Source organism: Enhydra lutris, unplaced genomic scaffold (genome assembly GCF_002288905.1).
Source record: "Enhydra lutris kenyoni isolate GAN:26980312 unplaced genomic scaffold, ASM228890v2 scaffoldscaffold1, whole genome shotgun sequence".
NCBI classification, from domain to species: domain Eukaryota; kingdom Metazoa; phylum Chordata; class Mammalia; order Carnivora; family Mustelidae; genus Enhydra; species Enhydra lutris.
Window position 1 is genome coordinate 38,115,932 of NW_019154085.1, and position 24,471 is coordinate 38,140,402.

At 43.6% G+C, this 24,471-nt stretch overlaps 1 protein-coding gene across 1 annotated transcript in view; it reads right to left on the minus strand.

The window, feature by feature from the left end:
• The window catches only part of LOC111143680 (delta/notch like EGF repeat containing), a 311,777-nt gene that overhangs the window by 92,721 nt on the left and 194,585 nt on the right, over nucleotides 1-24,471 (minus strand). Inside the window, exon 6 of the mRNA XM_022497511.1 lies at nucleotides 18,623-18,776. Coding sequence (XP_022353219.1) covers nucleotides 18,623-18,776 — 154 coding nt within the window. The remainder of the gene's footprint in view (nucleotides 1-18,622; nucleotides 18,777-24,471) is intronic.

Genomic DNA, 24,471 nt, shown 5'->3' on the forward strand with positions numbered 1-24,471 from the left:
GCATCATGTCCTCAACAAACATGTACTTAACATGAAGGGGAACTAACAGAAAATGTCGATATAGACAGACACAGAGGCAAATGTAAAGCAAACACCACAGTTATTCTTGGGTTTACCATATATTGTGTGTGTGTGTGTGTGTGTGTGTGTGTGGACAATTACAAATGATGGCTTCCTAGAGGCAGGTGTGCTCACAAGACACAGAGTCATGAATCCTGCCCTCAGAAAAAAATTAAAACTGTGACCACAGAATCACACAAAAGCATGAAAAATAGTCAGAAGCCAAATTAGGTATCATCTGTAAAGGGTGTATGTGTCTCTACCAGACAGAAGAACATGAGCAGAATTCAGGATTCTGTGAGCTCCCAAGTTCTTGAGAGAAAATACAAACAAATCCCTGTATTTTGAACTTTTGACTTGAGAATTTTAAACATACTTAAACATAGAAAGACTACTATATAACCCTCACTTATCTCACTTATCTACCACCTAACTTCAACAATTATTAACATTCTGTCCATGTAATTTCATCTAGTTCCCTCATATTTTTATACTTTCCCCACTGGGGCATCTCCAAGCAAATTTCATTTTACCTGTCAAGCCATCAACACGTATCCCTAACTAAAGGAGCTGGTTTTTTGTTTTTGGGGTTTTTTTGTTTGTTAAAGAACACTTTTAATGGCCTCTTTAATGCTTGGTCCCATTTATAAATTTAATTAAACACTTTAAATGATATTTAGTAATTTCAACAATTTCTTTTTAAAGCCACTGTTGTCAAATAACACAAAAATCTTCCCATGCATTTAATTTACTATTATCTAATAGAGCTAATAAATTAAAACTATCAGCAAGGTGAACCTTAAGTGCTGTTAAGTGCTCCAATATTTACATATACAAGTTTAGTAAAATTTCAACCCCAGAGGCCAATCCACACTTACAGCGTGTGGGGTGTTTGGGATTGTCGTAAATGGTTTGGGGGGGTCCCACTGGTCCTTAGTGGTGGAGAGTCTAAAGTCTTCACTCCCTGAGATGATTCAGTACCAGACAGTTTTGTTAGTCAAATGCCAGCAGTGGGCTCCAACAAGGAACCCAGGTCGGGGACCAATCACTATATCATTGCTTTTGGTTCCTGAGCTTTAAGCGTTCTATTAAATATTTTTTTAAATATGGAAAACATGGAAATACAAAGAAAAAGACTGTGTGTAACTAACTAGACCTTTAACACATGTGTATTTTAATGCCTCTGGGTCCAGTATAAACGGAAATGAAAAGCAACAAAGGAGTGAGGCAGGAACAGGAGAGGGAGGCAAGGCCGAGATTACGGGATTACAAGAATCCTTAGCCATAGGTGACCAGTTGGTCGGCTACAGGCAATAATCAGCCCGTGAGTCTGCTGGGCTGTAAATCAGGACCTCATGCTTGTCCACACCTGGCCAGGTATTACTGTTGGCCTCAAGGCTGGTACTAGTTGGAAGGTCCAAGGGTACCATGATTGACTGCATTGATCCTACAGGACAACTGAAGCCAGAGCTGGGAAAGGACAGGCAGAGGACAGGGAACAATGAGTGTCCTATAAATGGTTTAAGGGAACTTTAAACAGCACTGAGTCATTTCTTAGACCCTCAGAGAGCAGAAATTTACCTACAGTTGTCAGACAAATCCCTCATATTAATCTCTATATAACACTCTGAACTACATATCTAAGGCATACACAAATGACTTTTCCTGTGTCTGTGTTTTTCTTTGATACACTGAGGTGTCAAAACTAACTGAGTGAATGGTAGGAATTTAAATTTTATAAGACCATTAAGGCTTTGCCTGGGTTCTCTTCTCTATGGAGAATTTGCTCTAACACACACACACACACACACACACACACACACGCGCGCGCGCGCGCGCGCGCGCGCGCGCACACACACAATGGATATTTCAGGACTTAAAGATCGATGTCATAAGTTCCCAGGGGGAATGTTGTCAATGCACGAAGAAAAACCCACCTAAAGGCCCAGAACTATGCGGGAAAGGCATGAATGCCAGTTAGACTTCCCTAAAAGTCCACAACACAGACAAACCTCCTCAGGTTCCTGAAGGACAAAAGTTTGTACTAAACTACCAAGGCAAGAATCAGTAACTGTCTTCATTTCTTTCCCGGGAACTAGGGACAGAGGTCCTTCTTAGCCAAATCCTAAGCATTCACAGACCCCCCTCCAAACATGTGTCACAACTGAGGGAGGCTTCCACGTTGTCTGGTTCCAGGTATCGCTGCCCCTCATCAGGACTCAAGCCAGGCTTCCTTCAGCCCTACTCCTGCTTCCCTCCAACCCATCCTACAATCCACGGGGGAGCAACCAGAGAGAGCTTTTCAAGCCATAACTTAGATCCTATTGCTCTTGTACTTAAAGACCCGCTGGCTTTATAAAGAGCATGGCCCAAAACTGGAACACTTGATTCCAGGGCTTAAAGGCACCACGTGATCTGGCCCTGCCCCCTGCAGCCCTACCTGCTCTTCCCATCCACCATTGCCCTGCAGCCACCCGGTCCTTCTGCCTGTCACCTCACCAAGCTCCTTCTCACAGTCTTAGCTGGTGTCTTCATGCTGTGGCCTCAGGACCACACGAAGACGGGAGAGGGATACGGTGCACCAGAGCAGTTGTGGTCCTGCCCTCGAAAGAGAAGCGTGGCACGAACTTGAAACTGTCATGTAATGAGAAGCTCCGGAAGAAAATTAGCAACAAATTAAGCAAGGAGAGGGGGGACCACAGGAGATGCCATGCGCTTTCATCTGCAAAAGCAGGAAGTGAAGGTGGGAGAGTTACAACTGACCCACATGAAGGAGCAGACTGTGCACTAAAGTCGTCTCCTGCCCTCGGCAGGGAGACCTGAACTCCAGCTACGCAGGGAGGGAAGTCTGCTACGAACTCAAGGGGGATGACAGATAAAATCAAAACAGGGCGCTTAGGTGGCTTAGCTAGGTAAGCGTCCGCCTTCAGCTCAGGTCCTGATCTCAGGGTCCTGGGATCGAGCCCTGCATCAGACTCCCTGCTCAGTGGGGAGTTTGCTTTTTCCTCTCCCTCTGCCCCTCCCTGCCCTGCTCGTGTCCCCCTCCAAATAAGTAAATAAAATATTTTTAAAAATAAATAAATAAATAAAAATAAAAACAGGCTACATTGTCTCTTGAACCCCGGTGATTGTGCTCTGTGAAATCAACCCCATTTGGAGTACAGGCTGCCGTTTAGTGCCGCTGGAGGCAATAAAGGCGGAGGGTGGCCCTAGAGTGTTCCTCACCGACCTGAGAATTGCCCTGGATGCCCAGGCATGAGGAGATAGCCAACAATCTCGTTACCAAAAACAACCTCAGTCCCCTGAGCGCAAGCTCTAATTCATCTGGGTCAGGAACTGCAATGAGCCGAGGCTCACGCAGCTCCGCCCTTCATGGTCTGAGTCTTCTAGCCCAGAAAGAAATACACACACACAGATGGTGACGATGTCAGAGATCCAGCCCTGTTGTCAGCCCTCAGTGTTTGGATTGGCTAATCTACGTGTATGGGTGTGTGTACGGGTGTGCAGAGAACATGCCATGACTAGGACCCTGGGATGTGTAAGAGAGGCTGTCAGACTTCTGATTCCAATTACAACATTCAGCTGAATAACTGAATAACCAATTTTTGATGGGTGAATTTAATTGAAAGATCAGGCTAAGCCAATCAATACACGTTGAGATGTTTCAGGGAGCTTGAGAATTACTATAATTTATGTTTATTTAATTCTTGCAAGGGAACAAACATGAAAGATAATTTCAGATAGTCTTCCCTGTGCCTGAAAGCCACTCTAGACCATCAAAAACTGTGAGTCCCAGCATCACCTTGCATGGTATGTTCCCTCTGACTTTATGCCCTTCCATGACCGCCCCTCCCATCAGTCGGGTCTCGGCCCAGAAATCACCTGCTCAGACCTCAGGACTCAAGTCCTTCTTTCCTCTTCATCTAGTACTTACCTCTGCTTGACATAGACTTGTTACCTCTCCACTAGAAGGTGAGCCAAGGGAACAGGACTTTGTCCTGGAGTCTCCTGCGTCCCCCCACAGAGTTCCTTCAAGCTTCTGTACATTATATTTATTACCTGAAATGCTTTCCTTGCTTGGCTTCCCTTTGAGAACAAATTCCCTGGGAATTGGGACTTTGTCCTGTTAATCTCTGAATCCCCAACACTTAAACATTTACTAACACAAAAGAATCAACTTGCTTAAAGCTTTTGACCTCAAATCAACTATACCTTGCAAGTTAATGTTAGCCTTTCATTGTGTAATAATACCAGAACAGCTTGGGCAAAACACGCTGGTTACTTTTTTCCCTAATGCACATTGAAATAAATACATAGCTATTAAAATAAACATGTATTCTCACAAAAATGTGCTATCTAAAATCACTTTGTAGGGTAGCTCTATTTCTAACCTCTTGAAGAACCCCATGCTGTTTTCCAGAGTGGCTGCACTAGCTTACATTCCCACCATCAGGTTAAGAGGGTTCCCCTTTCTCCACATCCTCGCCATCCTCTGTTGTTTCCTGTCTCGTTAATTTTTGCCATTCTAACTGGTATGAGGTGGTATCTTGTTGTGGTTTTGATCTGTATTTCCCTGATGGCTAGTGATGTCGAACATTGTTTCACACGTCTGTTGGCCATTTGTATGTCTTCTTCGGAGAAGTGTCTGTTCATGTCTTCTGCCCATTTCTGGACCGGATTATTTGTTTTATGGGTGTTGAGTTTGAAAAAGTGCTAAGGAGGGTACGTCTTGTGATTAGCACTGGGTGTTACAGGCAACTAATGAATCGTCGAACACTACATCAAAAACTAATGATGTACAATATGTTGGCTAAAGGAACATAATAAAAAAATTTAAAAATTAAAATAAAAAAATAAATAAATAAAATCACCTTGCGTTCTACAATGAGTACTTCCGCTTTGGGAGATAGCACAACGGAACAATGGCTCTGCTAAAGTGCCCTTCCCCCTGCCCCACTGTTGGCCAGACTGGGATGGATGGAAAGTTACAGCGATCCTCTTCTGAACTTCAGTCTTGCTTCTCCAGGAAATGTTCAGCGCCTTCAACAGGTGCCTGTGACATGGCAAATCAACAGACCTAAAGCAGGCTTCTTGCCCCTGCCACAGCCCCCCGCAGGATTTAATCCCCTACATCAGTGGTTCTCCACCAGGGTGAGTCTCCCATCAGGGAACATTTGGTGATGTCTGGAGACATTGTCCATTGTCACATCTCTGGAACTACTGACATCCTACAACACATGGGATAGTCCCCTACAACAAAGTATGATCCAGCCCTAATTGTTCCTCTTGCCAGAGGTGAGAAACCCTGGTTTAAGTCAATGAGACCTTGAGACCAAAAACACTTGTTTTCATCCCAACGCCTCTTATCTTCCCTTAAACAGAAACCGATCCTTTCAAAGCAGGGAAACAGAACCTTTGGCACGTTTTTAAAAAATCAGAATCGTGGGGTGCCTGGGTGGCTCAGTGGATTAAAGCCTCTGCCTTCGGCTCGGGTCATGATCCCAGGGTCCTGGGATCAAACCCCACATCAGGCTCTTTGCTGGGTGGGTACTGCTTCCCTTCCTCTCTCTCTGCCTGCCTCTCTACCTACTTGTGATTTCTGTCTGTCAAATAAATAAATAAAATCTTAAAAAACAATCAGAATCATTATGAATATTTATAACCTCTAATGAGTTCAAGACCATTTTAAAATAAATTAGTTGAGTCCAAAAGCTTTGTTACTGAGGAATGAATAATTGTGACATTCAATGAATAAATAAAATAATTGGTTCATGAACAGGTGATTACCGGAAATACTGATCTCTCCTTTTAGGGAACCACAGAAGTTTTACTGTCTCTTTGGAGAACATTCTACTTCAACAAAGAAGATAGAAGAAAGTTATGCCTTGGGATATGTAATAAGGATGCTTTCAAGGACATATGGGACGATTGGCAAAGCTCTAAACTCTAAATGGAAGCTTAGTGCTTTTAAGGCACCTAACCGTGAGAAACGATGTCGGGTGAAATCAATCGTGTGTGCGAAGTGAAGGCTGGCAGATGGCAAAGACGACCAGGCACCTTTAAGGAAACGCATTGAACCCAATATTCCATTCAGTGGATGCATTCCCAGATCACATTTGGTCTAGTGTACACTTGGAGCATTTAATTTTATACTATTTCATATTTAAGTAGAAAATATAATTTAAAATTTATCGGTGTACAGAGAGAAAAATGGTTAAGTTTTCCTGTGAATATCCAGATGGTTTGGAGAAAAAACACATCCTGCCAGTGTCTTTTGATTGCCAGCAACATAACCCAAACCCTGCACCCCTCAGCACCCCCAAATCACAGTCTATGCTGGCTGTACTCTTGAAATGAAGGAAAGCCTTCTAGAGTTCGGTGATAGATCACAAGGAAGCATCGTTGGCCGAATGAATCAGGCTATTTAAAAAATAAGGCAATCAATCAGGTGTTTTTCTAAACATCTTCCCTTCCCACGCAACTGTTTTTGTACATGATGTTTACTTCATGATTCCTCTGCTGAAATAAAAATATTCCTCTGTGTGGCTCTGACTCCCTGAGATAGAATCTAATTGTTTCTTTGGAGAGCTGTCCTGAAAGCTTCCAAGGTGGGAATGGTGGTGGGAACTATTTTTATCATCCCTGGTCTTTTAATAGCCCAGCTGTGCAGCGAGGCAAAGCCGTTAGATTTGTACTGAAAGCCTAATGCTCCAGCGACAACCCACCAGCCTCAGCTCCTGCCCTGAGGGGATCAGAGCAGCTGGGCGGGGACTTCAGCCCCTGCCGCAGAGAGGGAGTGCCTAATATTAGCACACTGAAGCAGGAAATAAATAGCAGGAATCTGTGGGCCATCTAGACATTCAATCTGGGAGGCATCCAATTTCAAAGTCAGAAGGCAGGAATTATTTAACAGGAAAAAAGTAAGATCTGCTGGTAGGGGAAAAACAAATACACCCGAACAAATGCAAACATGATTTAAAAACCAAAGGCAAAGAAAAGAAGACATAGGAGGCCCATCTGTGAAAGGCAATCAATAAAATATAATTAAAATCAGAATGTGCAATAGGAAAACATGGAAGAATGTGGACATTCTGCAAAATTAAGAAAATTCATCTCAAGGTGAGAAAGTAACCACATCTAATAAGCACATAGGCAAGAGGCACAGTGGAAAGGAGAGTCAAAAGTCCGGGAGGGCAATAAAAGATCAGCTGAGTAGCACATCAAAGGACTGACTTTGACCTTCACGTCCCCCCTGGGTGAAATATGGAGAATGACAATACCCGACTTCCAGGATAGTTGTCATGACCCAGTGAGACCCACCCCAAGAAGCAGGAGCCATTTGTATCAATTGCAGAGTCTTACATCATGCCTGGTACATGGCAGATGGTTCAATATTTTTGAATGAATGGAAAATTTATGGATTTTAACACTGCCAAGCCATATGCTAATATTTTTGGATCTCTTCGTTTTTACCAGGCAGCTTAGATCAGCAAGGCTCCAAGTGTGGTCCATGCACCAGCATCCTCCCAGACCTGCAGAGTCAAAGACCCTTGGGAGGGGGTAGGGAGAGATACAGGCTGCAATCTGAGTTTTAAGAAGACTTCCAGGTGATTCTGACACAAGGTACATCCTAAAGGCTGAGAACTACTGATCTAGAAAACTAACAGCAGCTTTTTAAAATATCAAATGTTAATATTATTCATTTAAGAGTTGTACATATGACACAGATTACAAAAGAAGAAGATCAAAAAGTGAAAGTCAAATATGCTCTTAAAAAGCCTTTCCCGACTATACTGTTGCCGTGGGTTTTTTTCTTTTTGTGATTGGGAGCCCCTAGGCTGAATGACTGTGCCTGTCACTGCGTTGTTTCCGGATCGGCTTTCCTAGTATTTAAGAGCAGAGGTGTTGGTGATTTCTCCCCCCAGCCCCTAGCACAGAGCCAGGGACTCTGGAAGCTCTCATTATAAAGTAATTAATGACTATGTAAGCACCATGCATTGCTATTTCTAAAATAATCTCTTTCATTCCATTTTCCTAGAACCCAAATAAGAAATCATGATATTGATATAGGCCAAGCTACGTGTGACACCAGTAGGTCCTTATCTGGTGATTACAAAGTGAGAGATATTTCTCAAAAGTTCCTTTCTTTAGGGGCACCAGGGTGGCTTAGTCACTAAGCATCTGCAGGTCATGATCCTGGGGTCCTGGATCAAGTCCCAGGTCTGGCTCTCCAGTCAGCGGGGAGTCTCCTTCCTCTCTCCCCCACCCCACTCATACTCACACTTTCTCTCTCTCTCTCTCTCTAATAAATAAAACAATCTTTAAAAAAAAAAAAAGTTCCTTTCTTTAAATATGTTCTGATGACTCTCCCAAGAGAAACTGAAACCAAAAGGGAGTCAACATTAAATTCAGAATTTATTCCATGAGACCAACAAGTTAAGGGACTGACTTAAAGACATTTATCAATTAAATTCTAGGTTTGTATAATAAACCAAACTATAGAGAAGGTATTCATTCCTCAAGAAAGCATTTTGTGTGAGTGAAAAATTCACAGTCAGAGGGACTAAAAGATACTTAGAAGCAGCCCCTGCCTGCAGGGAGCTCCCACTCCAGAGAAGGAGTGAAGACACATTCCTAGGAAACAATCAAACACACAGGGTGGGCTAAAGCAGGGACACAGTGCCAAATCAGACACATTCAGATGCACTGACTAGGGGTACGGGACTAAGACGGGGCTGGGGTTTCCAATCCACACACCGAGGAGCTGGGGTTCCCAACAGGGCATCTTTGAAGGTTTCTGAACAGAGGGCAGACGTGGGGAAGCGGTGTTGCACACTGGTCACCTTCTGTCCTCATTCGCTTCAATCTGGGGGGAGAGCTTAACTCTCCTCCTTTCTTCTTCAGCATAGGTGCTATGGTGGAGACAAAAAGGGGGGACTCCAGAGTGACATGGGGGGCATGGGCACAGCGTCTGGAGAGAGAATGAGAATGGCAGTGCCCGTCCCTCCCATCTCTTACTAGCATTTGCAGGTTGCAAAAGGTGTCCTTTGTGAATCCCCCATTCTGGGCCTGTGTGTGTATGTGTGTGTCTGTGTGTTTGTACTGTATGTGCGTGTGGGTATGTTCTCTTTAACTCTTACAAGGCCGACACTTGTTCCATTTCACAGGTGGAAGAACTTGGGGCTCAAGGGAACAAGGTAGCATCAGTGAGCAGCTTAGCCTGGAATCAAACCCAGGACCATGGATAACCCCCACATTTCTTTACTTCTCGTGTGTGTTTTATTTCCTTTTCATGAGGCTTGTTTGAAAACACTGAGAGCCAGGGCACCTGAGTGGCTCAGTGGGGTAGAGCCTCTGCCTTCAGCTCAGGTCATGATCCCAGGGTCCTGGGATCGAGCCCCACATCGAGTTCTCTGCTCAACAGGGGGCCTGCTTCTCCCTCTCTCTCTGCCTGCCACTCTGCCTACTTGTGATCTCTGTCTGTCAAATAAATAAATAAAATCTTAAAAAAAGAAAGAAAGAAAGAAAGAAAACACTGAGAGCCAAGCAAGGCTAGCCCTGAGGCAGGAAGGGTGGGTTGGGTGTAGGTCTTAGCAGAATGGAAAAGGATGCTCTGAGGGTCCCACGGGGTCCACGCTGTCTCGCCAGACAGACAGGGACAGCACAGAGGAGCTGAGGCCAAACCACTTGCAGGGGAAGCAGTGGCTGTGCGCCGCGTAGGGCCTCAACTCCTGGCTCATACCCACAGTAATAGCAGCGGGCGTTTGGGCCAGTCACGTTTCTGAAACCTCAGCCTCACGGCGTCATTACCCTGGAGTCCCAGGGAGAATGAGAAGTGGGGGAGCAGTCTGGGCACTCGGGCCTTCTGACCTCTCAGCCCTGCTCAGCATCGCCAGCCCAGGGCTTCTGGAATGCAGCGCCGCCGCTGTAAGAAAGGCGGACCATGGAGAGGGTGGGCAGGCTTAACACAGTCACTCCAGCAGCAGGTGACAACAGCCCAGATCGGGGCCCAGCAGAGGCACGGGGAAGAGCTGGGGCACATGGGAAATCACCCTCAAGAGAGCAAACCTGGGGACCGTCCAGAGATAAATAAGATGAGGGAGTGGGTCGTGAGGCCTGAGCTCCCAGCCTGAGTGTCAAGGGTGGTGGTAGGACGGCGGATAGAAACCAGAACCCTTGAAAGAAGTCAGGCTTGAATGCGTGTGTGGGAGGCCGAGGGAGGAGGACCCCGTTGAGTCTGAGGAGGGGCTGAGGCGTTAGCAGGGCATCAGGGGCCAAGTCCATGAAAGTGATGGAACTGAGGTGACAGGCGGGAAGCAAGGATCTGAAACCCAGACACTGAGAGGTGACAGCTAAGCACGAGAGACTGCTGTCAAGGCAGAGGGAGGCAGCGGGAGAGGGTAAGTGAGGAGGAGTTCCTAAGAGAGAGGAGGGAAAGTAAAGAGGGGAGGAGGGCCAGGCCAGCCTCAGGAGAGCAGACAACATGCAGCGTTCTGTAAGCCAGGTGGGAAGAGCTTCTGAAGAGACAAGGACAAAGAAAGAGCCTTGGAAATTAGTGGGAAGGACACCACTGATGACCTCGGAGAAGTTCCACGATACACAGAGAAGGGAAGTGTAAGTAGATGGGTAGGAAATCACAGTATGGAGCAAAACCAATGTGTGGCAGTGATGAAGAAGATGAGGGAGGGGGATGGAGACGGGGAGAAATGGAGGGGGAGGAGGAGACCAATGTACAGAAGCAGCAGTGAGGACTTACTAAATTTTTGCTTGTTAGGGACTTGATTTAAGATGAGACCTTGGAGGGGCACCTGGGTGGCTCAGTGGGTTAAGCCTCTGCCTTGGGCTCAGGTCATGATCTCAGGGTCCTGGAATCGAGCCCCACATCAGGCTCTCTGCTCAGCAGGGAGCCTGCTTCCTCCTCTCTCTCTCTCTGCCTGCCTCTCTGCCTGCTTGTGATCTCTGTCAAATAAATAAATAAAATCTTTAAAAAAAAAAAAAAAAGACAAGACCTTGGAATCCCTGCTGATGAGAAGCCAAGGAGGAAGGGGGAAGATGGAGGACCCTGACAGAGAGAAAGAGAGGAAGACAGGAGAGGCTGGAAGCATGAGACCGTGGAGGGGGAGGAGAGAAGGGCGAGCATAACCAGGGCGGGGTTCACAGATGCGCTGTTCACAACAGCCAAAAGGTGGGAACAACCCAACTGTGCATCAGTGGACAAACAAATAAACAAGATGGTGTCTCCACACAATGGGATGTTACTCAGCCATAAAAAGCCACAAAGCCCTGATAACGCACTAGAACATGGAGGAACCTTGAAAATGTGACGCCAAGTGAAAAAAGCCAGACACAAAAGGCCACATATCGAATAATTCAACTTATGTGAAATGTCCAGAATAGGGCTTTCCACTCTGAACTTCTGAACTAAGCCACTAGCCAAAAAAACACATTCACCTGCTCACACGTTGACTTCCTGAGGTGAGTGAGGCTGGGCATGAGCACTGCTTAGCCTACTCAGGATGTGTCCCCAGGAGGAGGTGACTCCAGGAGGAGGTGACCCGCTGCTAACTCACTCTTCAGAGAGATCTGGACACCTACCTGAGCAACACTCAGTGTTTAAGGGTAGAGCTGGGATGGAAACATGTGCTACGCTCTCTGAAATGACGAACTTGTTTTTTTGTTTTTTTATAATGGGCTGAAATCACCAATAAGTTGGAACAGTGAAACGCTCTGAAGGTGAAAAATGCTTTGCTTGATGCTAATAATATTTTGGCAGTGACAGTTTTGAAGATGTATCACAGCTCTTTTCAGAAAAAGTAATAGCTCCTTTGAGGAAAAACTATATTCTCAACATTAGAAGGCTTTTCTAAACTGAATCCTGATTAAAGAAGCTACATTTCAATGTAATCGTGTATTCTGTGTCTATGACTGTGGGAGGCCCGGGGCTGGGCACTGACAGGGGACAGAGAAGTAAAAAGGAACAGAATGTAACAGTCGCTGCCCTCAACCAGCCAAGTCTGATGTGGGAGGTAAAAACACACAATGTGTGCTCCAGGGAGGAGCCCAGGGAGGAGAGGCGAGGGCTGTGAGTCCCAACTACACATCTGTGCACCTTGTTAAAATTTCATCTCCCTCTGCTCATTCATTCATTAGTCAGCAGACGTTTATTGAGCACCTACTATGTGCCAGGCACTGGGCTTGATACTGGAGATGGGTGAGAAACAGACCAGGCGTTTGGTTCTCACATGACATTCCTAATTCACGATGAGGGTTGCTGTAATCTTGCGGAGGCAAAGAAGCAGGCCCAGAGAGGTTGTGTAACTCGCTCGAGGAGCTGGACTAGAAAACGGTAAGGACATAGCAGCGTGTAGACTGCTGCTTCTAGAGGCTGTGGTCAAGTGGGATGGGCAGTGTCTACACCACAGGGCAGATGGGTCAGGGTCTAGACCACAAGGCTGACTCCAGCACCTGGGACTCATGTAACCTCAGGCAACAAAGCAGGGTCTCCAGGAAGCTTTTTCTGGACCAGACAGTATGATGCTGGAGCTAGATGGGAAACAAACAGGGGAAACAGCCCATGTTCAAGTTCTAGTTGGTTGGGTTGAGATCTGGGCATTCTGTCTCCAGAACCTGTGCTCTTAAATACTATGCTGTAATTTTAAAAATAAGAGACCCTTCTGTCTCTGTCTCTCACATTAGTTTGCCACTAAACTTGTCTTTATTAAGTCTCACAGGTGGCCCCAACCTGTTCACCTCATCACGCCCAACCAGTGTCACTGGGGAATTCACAGCTTCTTTGTCACCTAAAAACCAAGTGGCTACAACAATTTCAAATACGATGCTATCCTTTGGAGTGTCTGGTAACTTCTAGCACCTCCCTTGCTTCTATCCCTGCATGTGGTCTCTTAGAGAGATCTCAGAGCTTCCAGTGTCATCCATATCCTTCCTCAGACTATGACACAACAGGAAATAACCTTTTCTTGGGAGCCACTGAGGTTTGGTGATTGACGTATTATTCCAGTACAGTCAAGTGTTACCCTAAATATTCTTGGCCAAGCATGTACTGACTGCAGTGAGCAGCTTATTGAGAGGCGGAGCTAGAAGCTAGAAGGGGCGGGGCTTGTCCCACAGGGAATGAGAATGGAGAAGGTAGAACCCTGCTTAAGAGAACAGCTGGGCGAAGTCCAAAAGTAGACGAGCAAAGAGCGAGGGCACCAGGGTAACCTTTCTTATGTCTCTTCTAGCTCAGAATTGGGATCTGTTCTAGAACATGAGGATGAATGGAGGCCATGGGGAAGGGAAGCGCACAGACCCAGCTCTATGAAAGGCAAGGAAGGAAATCTGGTGGGAGTCGGGGAGACCCTGACAGAGGCTGGATGGTGGAGAGACCCAGCCCAGGCAAGGCCACCTCAGGAAACAAAAGGCAAGTACTGCAGGTTCAAGGACAGCAGGAGAGACTGAGGAAGCCACTGTGGTTCTATGACTGCTTTACACTTTTATGAAATGAGAAAGGACTCCTGGATAGATGGATTTTCTCACAAGTGGTGAACTCCAAGCAAACCACATGCTGTTAAGGTACCTCAGGGAACTATGTGAACAAATGTCAGTGCCGATTATGTATATTATTTTTTAAAGTTGTTTAAACTGTGACCAATGCACAAAGGTATCTATACCTTATTTCTAAAGATTGGAAGTTTTAAATGTGTGATATTCAGGATATAGGACAACCATTAGAAATAGCTTACTAGAACCATAATTTGCTATTATTTACAAATGTGGTATTATCAGATAGCTTTGTTCTTGTAATAGAAGAAATAAAAGATGATCATTTTGTAAATCAAGATCAATTTGCCTGCTATCTCCTGGGTTCCTGATGTGTTTACTGGCAATCACCAAACCATCTCTGAGTCTGCCTAAGTAGAATTATCAAAATTCATATTCTTGTAATGCAACTCCCTGGCCCTGATGCCAATTGAGAGTCAAAGTATTTTTTATTGTCACTGGTATTATTAGAAGTCCCAAGGAATATCCTATATACACATATATGCCACCTAGCCAGGATGTGCTATTGACATGGGAGATGTTAAGTCATCTTAGATGATAAAGGTGAAGTTCTTTTCCCCACTAAGAAGCAAAAATCTGAAAATTTCAAATCAATGGCTAAACCTTGACAGTGAAGAAATGCCTGAGAGTCCGCACAGTTAAAAGTGTATTAGGCATCCAGTTATTCCTAATTCTGTTGGTAGCTTTAGGTATAAGGAGGGACACAGTATATAGTTTCACATATTCCATATTGATGCAAATGGGGTACTTTCAAAGAATAAGAAAAATAAAATTATAGTAAAAGATGAAATCAGATCCCTTTCTCAAACAACATATACAAAATAAATTTCATTTTAATTAAAGGTTAGCAAAAACCAAATTTTGAAATGCTGGGTGGGAACTATAGATTAATGTCTTTTAACTCTTCAAGAAAAAAACTATTTTCTTTTTTTTTTTTAAGATTTTATTTATTTATTTATTTATTTATATTTCTTTTCAGCGTAACAGTATTCATTGTTTTTGCACCACACCCAGTGCTCCATGCAATCCGTGCCCTCTCTAATACCCCCCACCTGGTTCCCCCCAACCTCCCCCCCCCCCCACCCCTTCAAAACCCTCAGATTGTTTTTCAGAGTCCATAGTCTCTCATGGTTCACCTCCCCTTCCAATTTCCCTCAACTCCCTTCTCTCCATCTCCCCTTGTCCTCCATGCTATTTGTTATGCTCCACAAATAAGTGAAACCATATGATAATTGACTCTCTCTGCTTAACTTATTTCACTCCTGGGTGGCTCAGTGGGTTAACCCTATGCTTCAGCTCAGGTCATGATCTCAGGGTCCTGGGATCGAGCCCCACATCAGGCTCTCTGCTCAGCCTGCTTTCCCCTCTCTTTCTGCCTGCCTCTCTGCCTACTTGTGATCTTTCTCTCTGTCAAATAAATAAAAAAATAAATAATAAAAATAAAAAAATAAGAGAAGAAATCTCAAAAAAAATTATTAAAAAAATGTATTTTCTTAAACGGGATATAAAATGTAGTAACTAGAGAAGTAAACTTTGCAAAACATAATAAGAATGTCCACACATCCAAAGACCCTGCAAAGTGAAAAGACAACATACAAACTTGGAGAAAATACTTGCAATTCATACAGCTGACAAATGGTTAGTATCAAAAAGAAACAAAGGACTTTTACCAAAAAACAAGGACAGACACAGGAGCAAGAGATAGAAAGACAGCATTCCATAGAAAAGACACACAGAGGTAGTAACAACATGAAGAGGAGCTCAGTGTCATTAGTGAACCACAAAATACAGAAACCACCCTGAGATACCTTTTCATACCATTCCATTAGCAAAAAATTAAAACTTCTGACATTACAAAACATTGAAAAGGATATGAATTCACAAAACCAATTATGCATCACATGTCCAAGTACTTATTAGCACAACCAAAAGGCAAAGAGTGTGGTGTGACCTCCTGTAAGTGATCAGTTACATAGCCTATGTTCCAACAATTCTGCTCCGAGGTGGATACCTAAAACAGTTGTGAATACATACATGACAGGAGACACATACACAGATGTGCATCATTCCCTGTCCATGGGCAAATAGATGAATGGAACTTTACATAGCAGCCCAAAAGAATGAACTCAAACACCAGAGAATTACATGCATAACACCGTAACAGCATTCACACATGGTGCTGTTTTTATAAATGGAAAACAATTAAAGCAAAACTAAATCCTTCTATAAAAATTTGTAAACATTAAAACTTTATAAAAAGGGAAACAAAGGACTAATCCACTCAAGGTTCAAAATGATCGGTACCCCTAGATAGAAAGGGGAAGTCAAGGGAAGGGCTAATGAGGAGACTATATGATTAGTTATAGGGTTGAACTTCTGGTTTTGAAGTTGATTTCACAGTGATCGTTACATTATTAAAAGAGCTAAGTAAATATATAAAAAAACAGGCTATGGACAAGATGAGAGAGTGTCACCAACCCTGCATTGTGACCCTTCTGATTCAGTGCACATGAGTTCCTTTCATAAAATGGAGACATGCCCTTTAAGAACAGACTTGGGTAAAATATCAAACTGAAATCATTTCAGTCCAAACAGTGACAAGCTCCACCTACCCACCCAACTGAGACCATTTATAGAAGGTTCTTTATTTGTTCTGACATTACTTATAAAAGAGAAATTGAAAACATCTTAAAGATCCATCACTAGAGGAATGGTTTAAGACACGAGGCCATGCCCCTATGCTTTCATTAATTCACCTTATCAACACCTTGATTGAGCGCCCATGATTTGTCAGACCCTGTGGGATACAGTGATGAGCTAGATTGATTCAGGACCCACTCCCATGAGGTTAACACTGGTGGGGAAGACAGGCAGTAATCGAAAGATCACACGTGTAAATGAACACTGAAAACAGATGAAGGCTGTCAAGGGAAGGACCACACGGTTATGAAAGGAGAAAAGGGAGGGAACCTAGCTTGAAACGCTTAGTGAAGTTTCTCAAGGACAGCGGGCATTTCACAGAGTCTGAAACAAAAACCTGGGAGTAGTTACCCAGGTCAAAGGGAGGCAGGAGGAAAAGCCATCCAGGCACAAAGAGGAGAGGTGGGCCCACAGCAGAAGGAGCAAGCTCAGGCTGTCGGCGACAAGAAAGGCCAAGGTGGTCAGGCCCAGAGCAAGGTGGGCAGTGGGGTGAGATGGGGCTGGAAAGGGGGGGCGAAGGACAGATCACGGACCAAAGAGCAATGGGAAGAAGGGATTAAAGTAGGAAGGCAATCACACCAGATCTGCATAGGAAAATGATCACCTGCCACCAGGTGGAGAAGGGAGAGTATGGGGACAAAAGGGGGCTCCCTTTGGCATGATCACTCTGGTTCAGCATGTAGCACAGTCACGAGTGTATGGACAAGCAGTGGGAGATGACCTAAGCAGCACAGACAAGGGGCAGAGGCAGCTGGCCTGGGGGTGGCGGTCGTGGGGCTGTGGAGAGGGTTCTGGATTTGCAAGGTCTCCGGATGGTCAATGGAGAACACTTGGAGGTAGAAGGGGTGTGGACAAAGGGAGAGGGAGGCACCTCAGATGACTTGCAGATGTCTTATAGAAATAGAACACTAGAAGCTGAGCAGGTGGGATGGGGGCATGATAAGCTTGGTTTTGTAAATGGCGTAGCTTAAGGTGGCCTGGGACATCCAAAGGCAGATGTCAAGTAACCAGTAGGTGAGCTTGGAGGGAGGCTGATCTGGAGATACAAGTTTAGGAGACACAATGAAACAGTTAAAAATGAATAAGGCAAATCTGTACATACTGACATGAAAGGTTATCTACGAGCTACTGTAAATGTAATATACATGGAATAAAGCAAGTTATAGAACAATTATGTATACTATAACCATGTTTTTTAAAAAGCATATAGAAAAATAATTATCTGGTGTGCAAGAGAAATACACACACTTGCACAGAGATACACACACACACACAGGTTTGGAAAGAATATACCAGATTATTAACCTACCCCAGTGACTAACTGATGCTTTGGGTTGGGAGAGATGAGTGAAGAACTTTCAATTTTTGTCTATAAACTTTTGCACCACTGCACCCTGTTTCTTAAAATAAAGACTTCATCACTCCAACTGTCCCTTTACTCCATCCCTCTGGCTCTCCCCAACTCCTACAGCATCCTGAATCCCCACCTAGAGGCAGATGTTGGCAACCAGAGATGAAACAGAAAAAGGAAAGGTGATGCCAGTTTTGCATGCTATTTAATGGTTAAAAAAAGGGGGGTGGGGGAAGGAATTTGGTATTTGCTTTTAAGCTGCATCAAAATAGCCATATCAGAATGTTCATTGGGAAATGCCATTCCTGCTCCTTGAGGGTTAGCAATCGAGTTGGCTAAGCAATAAGTCAATTAAGATGACTGTAGAGCACAGAAATCTGGGGGCACTGGCTTGTGCTCTCCTACTGGTTGCCCATTGGTCTCCAAGTAATACCCACCAATCCTCCATACTGATCAAGGAACAGTGAAGACCTCCCCCACTGAGGAGAACAGTGTACTTGGCCTAATGAACATACACGAACAAAAGGAAATTAACATCAATGGGAAGATGAGGTGGCTTGACACAGCAACCTGCATAGATTGTCCTGGAATTTTCTTGTTACTGAGCATCATCACCCACACAGTCCCAGTCCACACCCGGTACATATTTGCAGAACTGTTTCTGAAATGTCCAGACCTCTCTTTGACCAAGCATTTCATTTCCCAAGATAAAAATGGTGGACCTCGAAGACAGAAGCATCCTGGTGTCAGAAAACCAGCCAAGGAACAGGATGTCTATCCCCATGTGAATTTCGCTCTTCCATTCCCAGGCCTGTGAAGCACAGCCTGAGACAATCAGTAAGAATTTAAAGTTGCCTTGTCTAGCAGCTGGACACTTGTGTCACTTAGCCACCCTTAATAAGTGTACCTTCTACAGAGAGATCAATAATAACTCATTTATGGAAATCATACCAGCAAGGCAGACGCAGGTAAAATTGCTCCCATCTTGCTTCTCATTTGCATCCACACAGCTGGCGTTATTCTGACACGGCTTCCGCTGGCAAGCATCAAATTCTTCACAGAAAGTACCCACGTACTGATCCTCACAGGTACAGGAAAAAGTTGCCTAAAACACAAGCATACCATACACGTTACGAGACCTCTAAAATGTACGCTCTGGCTGGGAATCCCAAAGTTCAAAAGCCTCGCTCCTTTTTGTAATTATACCAATACTGAATGCTAGAATCATGTCATTTATATTTTGATCTGATCAAAATCATAGCTTTGAGAGAAATGGTGTGTATTTCCTTACATTTTTTAAAAGATTTTATTTATTTATTTGACAGACAGAGATCACAAGTAGGCAGAGAGACAGGCAGAGAGAGAGAGAGGGAAGCAAGCTCCCTGCTGAGCAGAGAGCCTGATGCAGGACTCGATCCCAGGACCCTGAGATCATGACCTGAGCCAAAGGCAGCAGCTTAATCCATTGAGCCACCCAGGCGCCCCTATTTCCTTACATTTTAATTTCATACATTTATTTTTCTCGTTCTTTCTTTATTGACATTTACCCTGACCATTTTCCATCTTGCTAGAGAGGATGGATTGTGCTCCAGCCATGAAATGAGATGTCAGCCAATCAGCTCAGATCCTGTAGCATCCATAGCACTTGTAACAAAAACCTCCTCAGATCTCCCGCCCTGACCACCTTCCAGACATGCAGGGAATTTACTGAATCACCTTCTAAGTTACCTTCAGCATCAACATACAGCTATACAGACAAACTGAGTGCAAGGGAAGATTAAAAAGAGTATAATTCTAGTAAATGTCTTGTTTGGTTTATGGCATTCCTGCTATCTTAGTGAAAGACCATAACTCAGACCCAGAGCACTGCATTTGGTTGGAAGCTTCATTCCTAAGATAGTTGTAAATCCAAGTAAAACAGAGCCTTCCTGATCTCTTCTTCACACTTAATGCCTGGGGGTGGTGATCATCTGAAAAAAAAAAAAACACACACACTAATGGGGTCCCAAACCCTGTGTGAAGCAATGTAGGTTGTTACTGCAGAGGGGCGTGGAAGAAGCAAAGGAGAACGGCATAAACAAAACATAATACTTTAAAAAATCAAACAAAACAGAAAAATGCATCTTCCCAGCACTCCCCAACCCTCCACATCAGGCAGATGTTCAAATCCCTACTGGTCCAAAGCCCCACCCATAACTTCTCCCCAACCCACCCTTCTTCCCACCTCCCTCTCCCCAGCCCCAGTCCCCTGTCTCTAATCTCAGAGAGAGACTCTCCTCTTCTTCTCCAGGTGTTGTTAACTCAAAATCCCCAACCAGGGCCCTGACCCCCAGGCATGCATATATATACGTATTTTATATATATATATACATATATATATTAAACTTATATATATATATATAAAACATATATATATGTTATATATTAAACTTGATTGAGATACCAAAAAATATATATATTTATATACAAAATATTTTCCCCATCCTTTTCCTGTAATACCCATCAAACTTGCTAGCAATCATGACTGGTATATAAAATGCTTGAGTCCTATTACTGGTCATCACACTGAGCCCTCAATTGGTCATTGTTTTTACTTGATGCTCTCGGGTTTTCTAGAAAAAACAACCCCCCCCCCCAAATGCGTGTCAATTGCAAATAATGGTAACATTCTCTGCCGCCCCCCCACCCCGGCCTTTTCCAGCCCTCATGGTTGCATTGCTGGTTCTTCTAGATTAAGCCTGATTTCAAAGGGAGATCTGTAGAATTTATCACTAAGCAGAAAGCTAGAATGAGGAATGAATTTTAACAAATGCCATTTTAGCTTCTTAAAAAACCGTATCTATTTCTTCTTGTCTTTGTCTAGCAATATCTGACTGCTTAGATGCCCTAGACCTCACTCAACCTTGCGTTCCTGGAAGGAAGGCTCACAGACACATTAAGCAAAATTGTATTACGGACACAATCTATTTGTAGCTATACTTCTGTGCTTTCCATCTAACTTGCCCCATCCCCAACAGACACCTTTTCTAAGGAAAACTGTCCCTTGCACACTCATATCATAGTTTATACTCTAACAGGATGCCACTTGCCAAAAGTGACTAAACCAGGAGTGGACAGACCTGTGACCTCAGCAACCAGTCAAGACACCCGTCAAACAACCTTTAGCTCTACCAAATGGCCAGATATTGTGTAGTTATATTTCTTTTGTTAACTGAATATTTTTTTGCTAAGGGAACAGGAGAAATCCTTGTAATCTGCATAATCAATTCTTCCTAAGTTTAAGAACACATTCTCCAACTATATCTTAGAAACCAGAAGAGGTGGAATAAAAGCAATGGCTTTTCTTCTTCAGTTAGAGTTAAATTTCCTGCCTTCTATTTCCATCCTCTCTCGCACCTCTTTGTGGCAAACGGAAATTCCCTCTGCCAGCTAGCAACAGTTGATTCCCTATCTGCTTTTTTTTCCCCCCTTTTGTGTGCATTTGCATGGACTTTGTAGTTCAAAGCGGGGAGAAGCTACATCAAGGCTATTAGAAAGGCAGCCTTTTAAATAGGAAACTCTTTCTCTAGAACTATCTTTAAAGGAAAAATCTCGTCCTTGCCCAAATGTGCAACAGAGTACACCTTTGATATTTGCAGGGACGTGTCTGGAGCCCTTGGTGCACCTGCAGATTCCTGACTGCTTTTGAAATGTAAACACTGTGCGTGCTGGCCACATACAATTCCAAAATGGGCCTCAGCATCTTCATAAATTACTATGTGTCATTATTTTTGGCAGCTGTCCTCTGAAATTTACTTGGTTTGTATCCAGCAGTTCCATATTGCAGATCAATTTCTTTGGCTATTTGGGGGATACATTTTGCATATAATTCATCAGCTTTGTCCCATGGAAAATATGTTGCTTGTGGAAATAAATTATTAAAAACACCAAATCAAATATCTTCAAGTTAGCTTTTATTAACTCTAAAGCTGAAACAGAAGCCACACATTTTGTTTGGCTTTGTGTTAAGCCAGAACGTTGAAAGTAACATTAAGAAACTGTTGAAATAATTGTTTTTGACCAAACAAAACATGGAATTGATTCTTAAACTTTGATTGATGGATAAGGAAGATTAACAAATGTTTACATACCCATGACTATAAAATTCTACTTCAGTTTTTATGTATTCTGTATCATATGGTCCATAAAGTTAGATTTCTCCCTAAGTCTATTTTCTAAGAACAATGAGCTTTCTTAAAAATATTAAGAGGTTTGTTTTAATATTAAGTTTCAAGACTTGATTTGTAAGAAGCCATGAATATTTACTAGGAAATTATGTTATTAGCATCTTTGTTGTGGGGAACTGTGATCACTGAAAGTTGTAAACTGTTATACCAACCTTAAGAAGATTAACCCACTATGCCAGCACTAATCTAGGTCCAATTGATTTAACCAGCATAAAAGACAAAATGGACTTACTTATAATTAGTAGCTTAGTGGGGCGGGGTGCCTGGGTGGCTCAGTGGGTTGAGTGAGTCTTGGTTTTGGCTTAAGTTGTGATCTCAGGGTCTAGAGATGGAGACCCACGTTAGGCTATCTGCTCAGCACACAGTTGGCTCTGCCCTTCTCTCCACTCACTTGGAAATAAAATTAGTAGCTTAGCTAAATTACAGAAAGCTATTTCCTTGCAAAATCATTGTATATTTACATGTAAAAGTTTTTTTAAGTAAAATGAGAAGTGACCCTCAGAGATTAATCTTAAAACCCAATGCAGAATCTCAATTTCCCCAACAGCTTGACATCAAATATTCCATTTGTACATTAATGGAAATTTCTCAGTGGTAGGAAGCTCACTTTGAGGTCTAAAAAGTTTTAGTCACACCTGCATTCATTTGTTCACCCATACGACAAATACTGACTGAGCACCTGCCATGTGCCAGGCCAGGCACTGTTCTAGGACCCAGAAACACACAAATGAACAAGACTGTCTCTTAGAAATGATAATCCAGTGTAGGTGGCTGGTGATAAATAAAATGAACAAGTAAATAATGTAGTAAGTGAGCTGATAAATGCCATGGGGGAAAATAAAGCTGGGAAGGGGAAGAGAGGAACCCTATAAAAAACAAGCCCATTAAGCCTCCTACTGTGTTTACGGTGAGGATGATGGCGAGAACGTTCTTCACCACACATCATTTTGGGCCTCCTTTATAAAGTCTTCCCCAAGAAATTCACTCAATTAAGTGCCAGTAAAAGTTTTGCTCATCATAAGAGCTGAAGTTTTGTCCTCAGGAACAATGCAGATCATGTGACTGCCCATTTTTTTCTCCTTTTTGATTTGGTCACAGCATGCTCAGAGTCAACCGGAAGTTCGACATGAACAGCTACCTCGAGCTCTGTGACCTCTATGGCTTTGTCCTCTTTCTAACTTGGAGGTTACGTTCTAATTTACATCTTCTCTTGACTTATGTTTTTGTATTTTTTAATATTCCAAGAACTTCATGAAATATGGAGTCAACTGTGTGATAAGAAAGTCCAAATTCCCCAGCATGGCACACAACGCCCGTGACGATCTGGCCCATCTCACTTTTTCCGTTTCATTCTCTGCACCTGTCACTTCTCAGTAAAGCCTATTTGTCACGAACAAATCATCCCACAGAGAAGAGTTTTCTGAGGAGCTTTATTTCTCTCTCTCAGGGTCAGAATTCATCTATTCTATCTTACTCTCTCCCTTAAACAAAGTATCCAGAAAATACACTTATCTCTTGTTGGCGTCCCTGTGACACCGGTATGACCACAAAAGCCCCAGCTGACGGTACACGGAATCTCACTGTTTACAGAGCTTGCTGACATTGAATTATCTCGTTAATCTTTACCACCTCTGTCAGGTGGCTGTTATCACATCCATTTTAGGAATTGAGAACCGACTCCACAGGGAGGTCAGATACATTTTGGGGAGTGTCCCAGCCGGTGAGTGTAAGGTCAAGGCTTAAATGTGTATCATCGATGTCAAGCCTTTCCCATGCATAGCTGAATATTGTGCTATCATCACTGCATTGGTCTGTGTACCAGAGATGCATGTGGGGCGCCCTTCACCCCAACTCTAAAATAACTCCAATAACTGTGGTATTTTGGTTCTTGCTCCAGATTGCGTAGTTTGTCTACTTCCTCTCTTGCTGTCTGCCTTCCTTCCTTGTCGGTATCACTGACTATCCTTTTGGTTCACTGATTCTAATTTCTTTTAGTCTTAAGAATAATACCAAAGGTGTTCAAGTACGGTTTCAAAATTGAATAAAAATATCCTTCCTGAAGGATGAACATATCTCTTGTACGTAAAGTGCCTAATCACTCCTGGGCAGACTTGAAAACTTTGATTAGACGATTTTTCCCCAGGACTGGGGGTCCTTGACATCTGGGACTTAAGTTACACATACATAATAGATGCTCGACTGTTCACTGAATTAAGCTGACCTCATCAGCAGCTGCTTGAAGGTCATCTTCAAGGAGAGTTTTGTGCAGGTAAGGGGTCCTCTTCCCCCACGTCCTTGTCTATCTCTGAGGATCTCGTGTTTCGCTGAGACAGCACCACAGTCACTTATAGATTCTTTGTCCACACATTTTTACTCAAGGGGATACTGGAATAGAATGTGGAGGGTAATTCCCAAGCCAGAGGGTTGGGACCCTCAACCTTTGAGAAGGGAACGGAGATTATCTGAGCCACTCCTGGCTAAAGGACCTCCCAGGCCAATTTCCATTTCCGCCAGAGGCCAGCCCACTTCCAAACAACATCTGGGCTAATTGTAGTTCAATGTATGAACATCGGC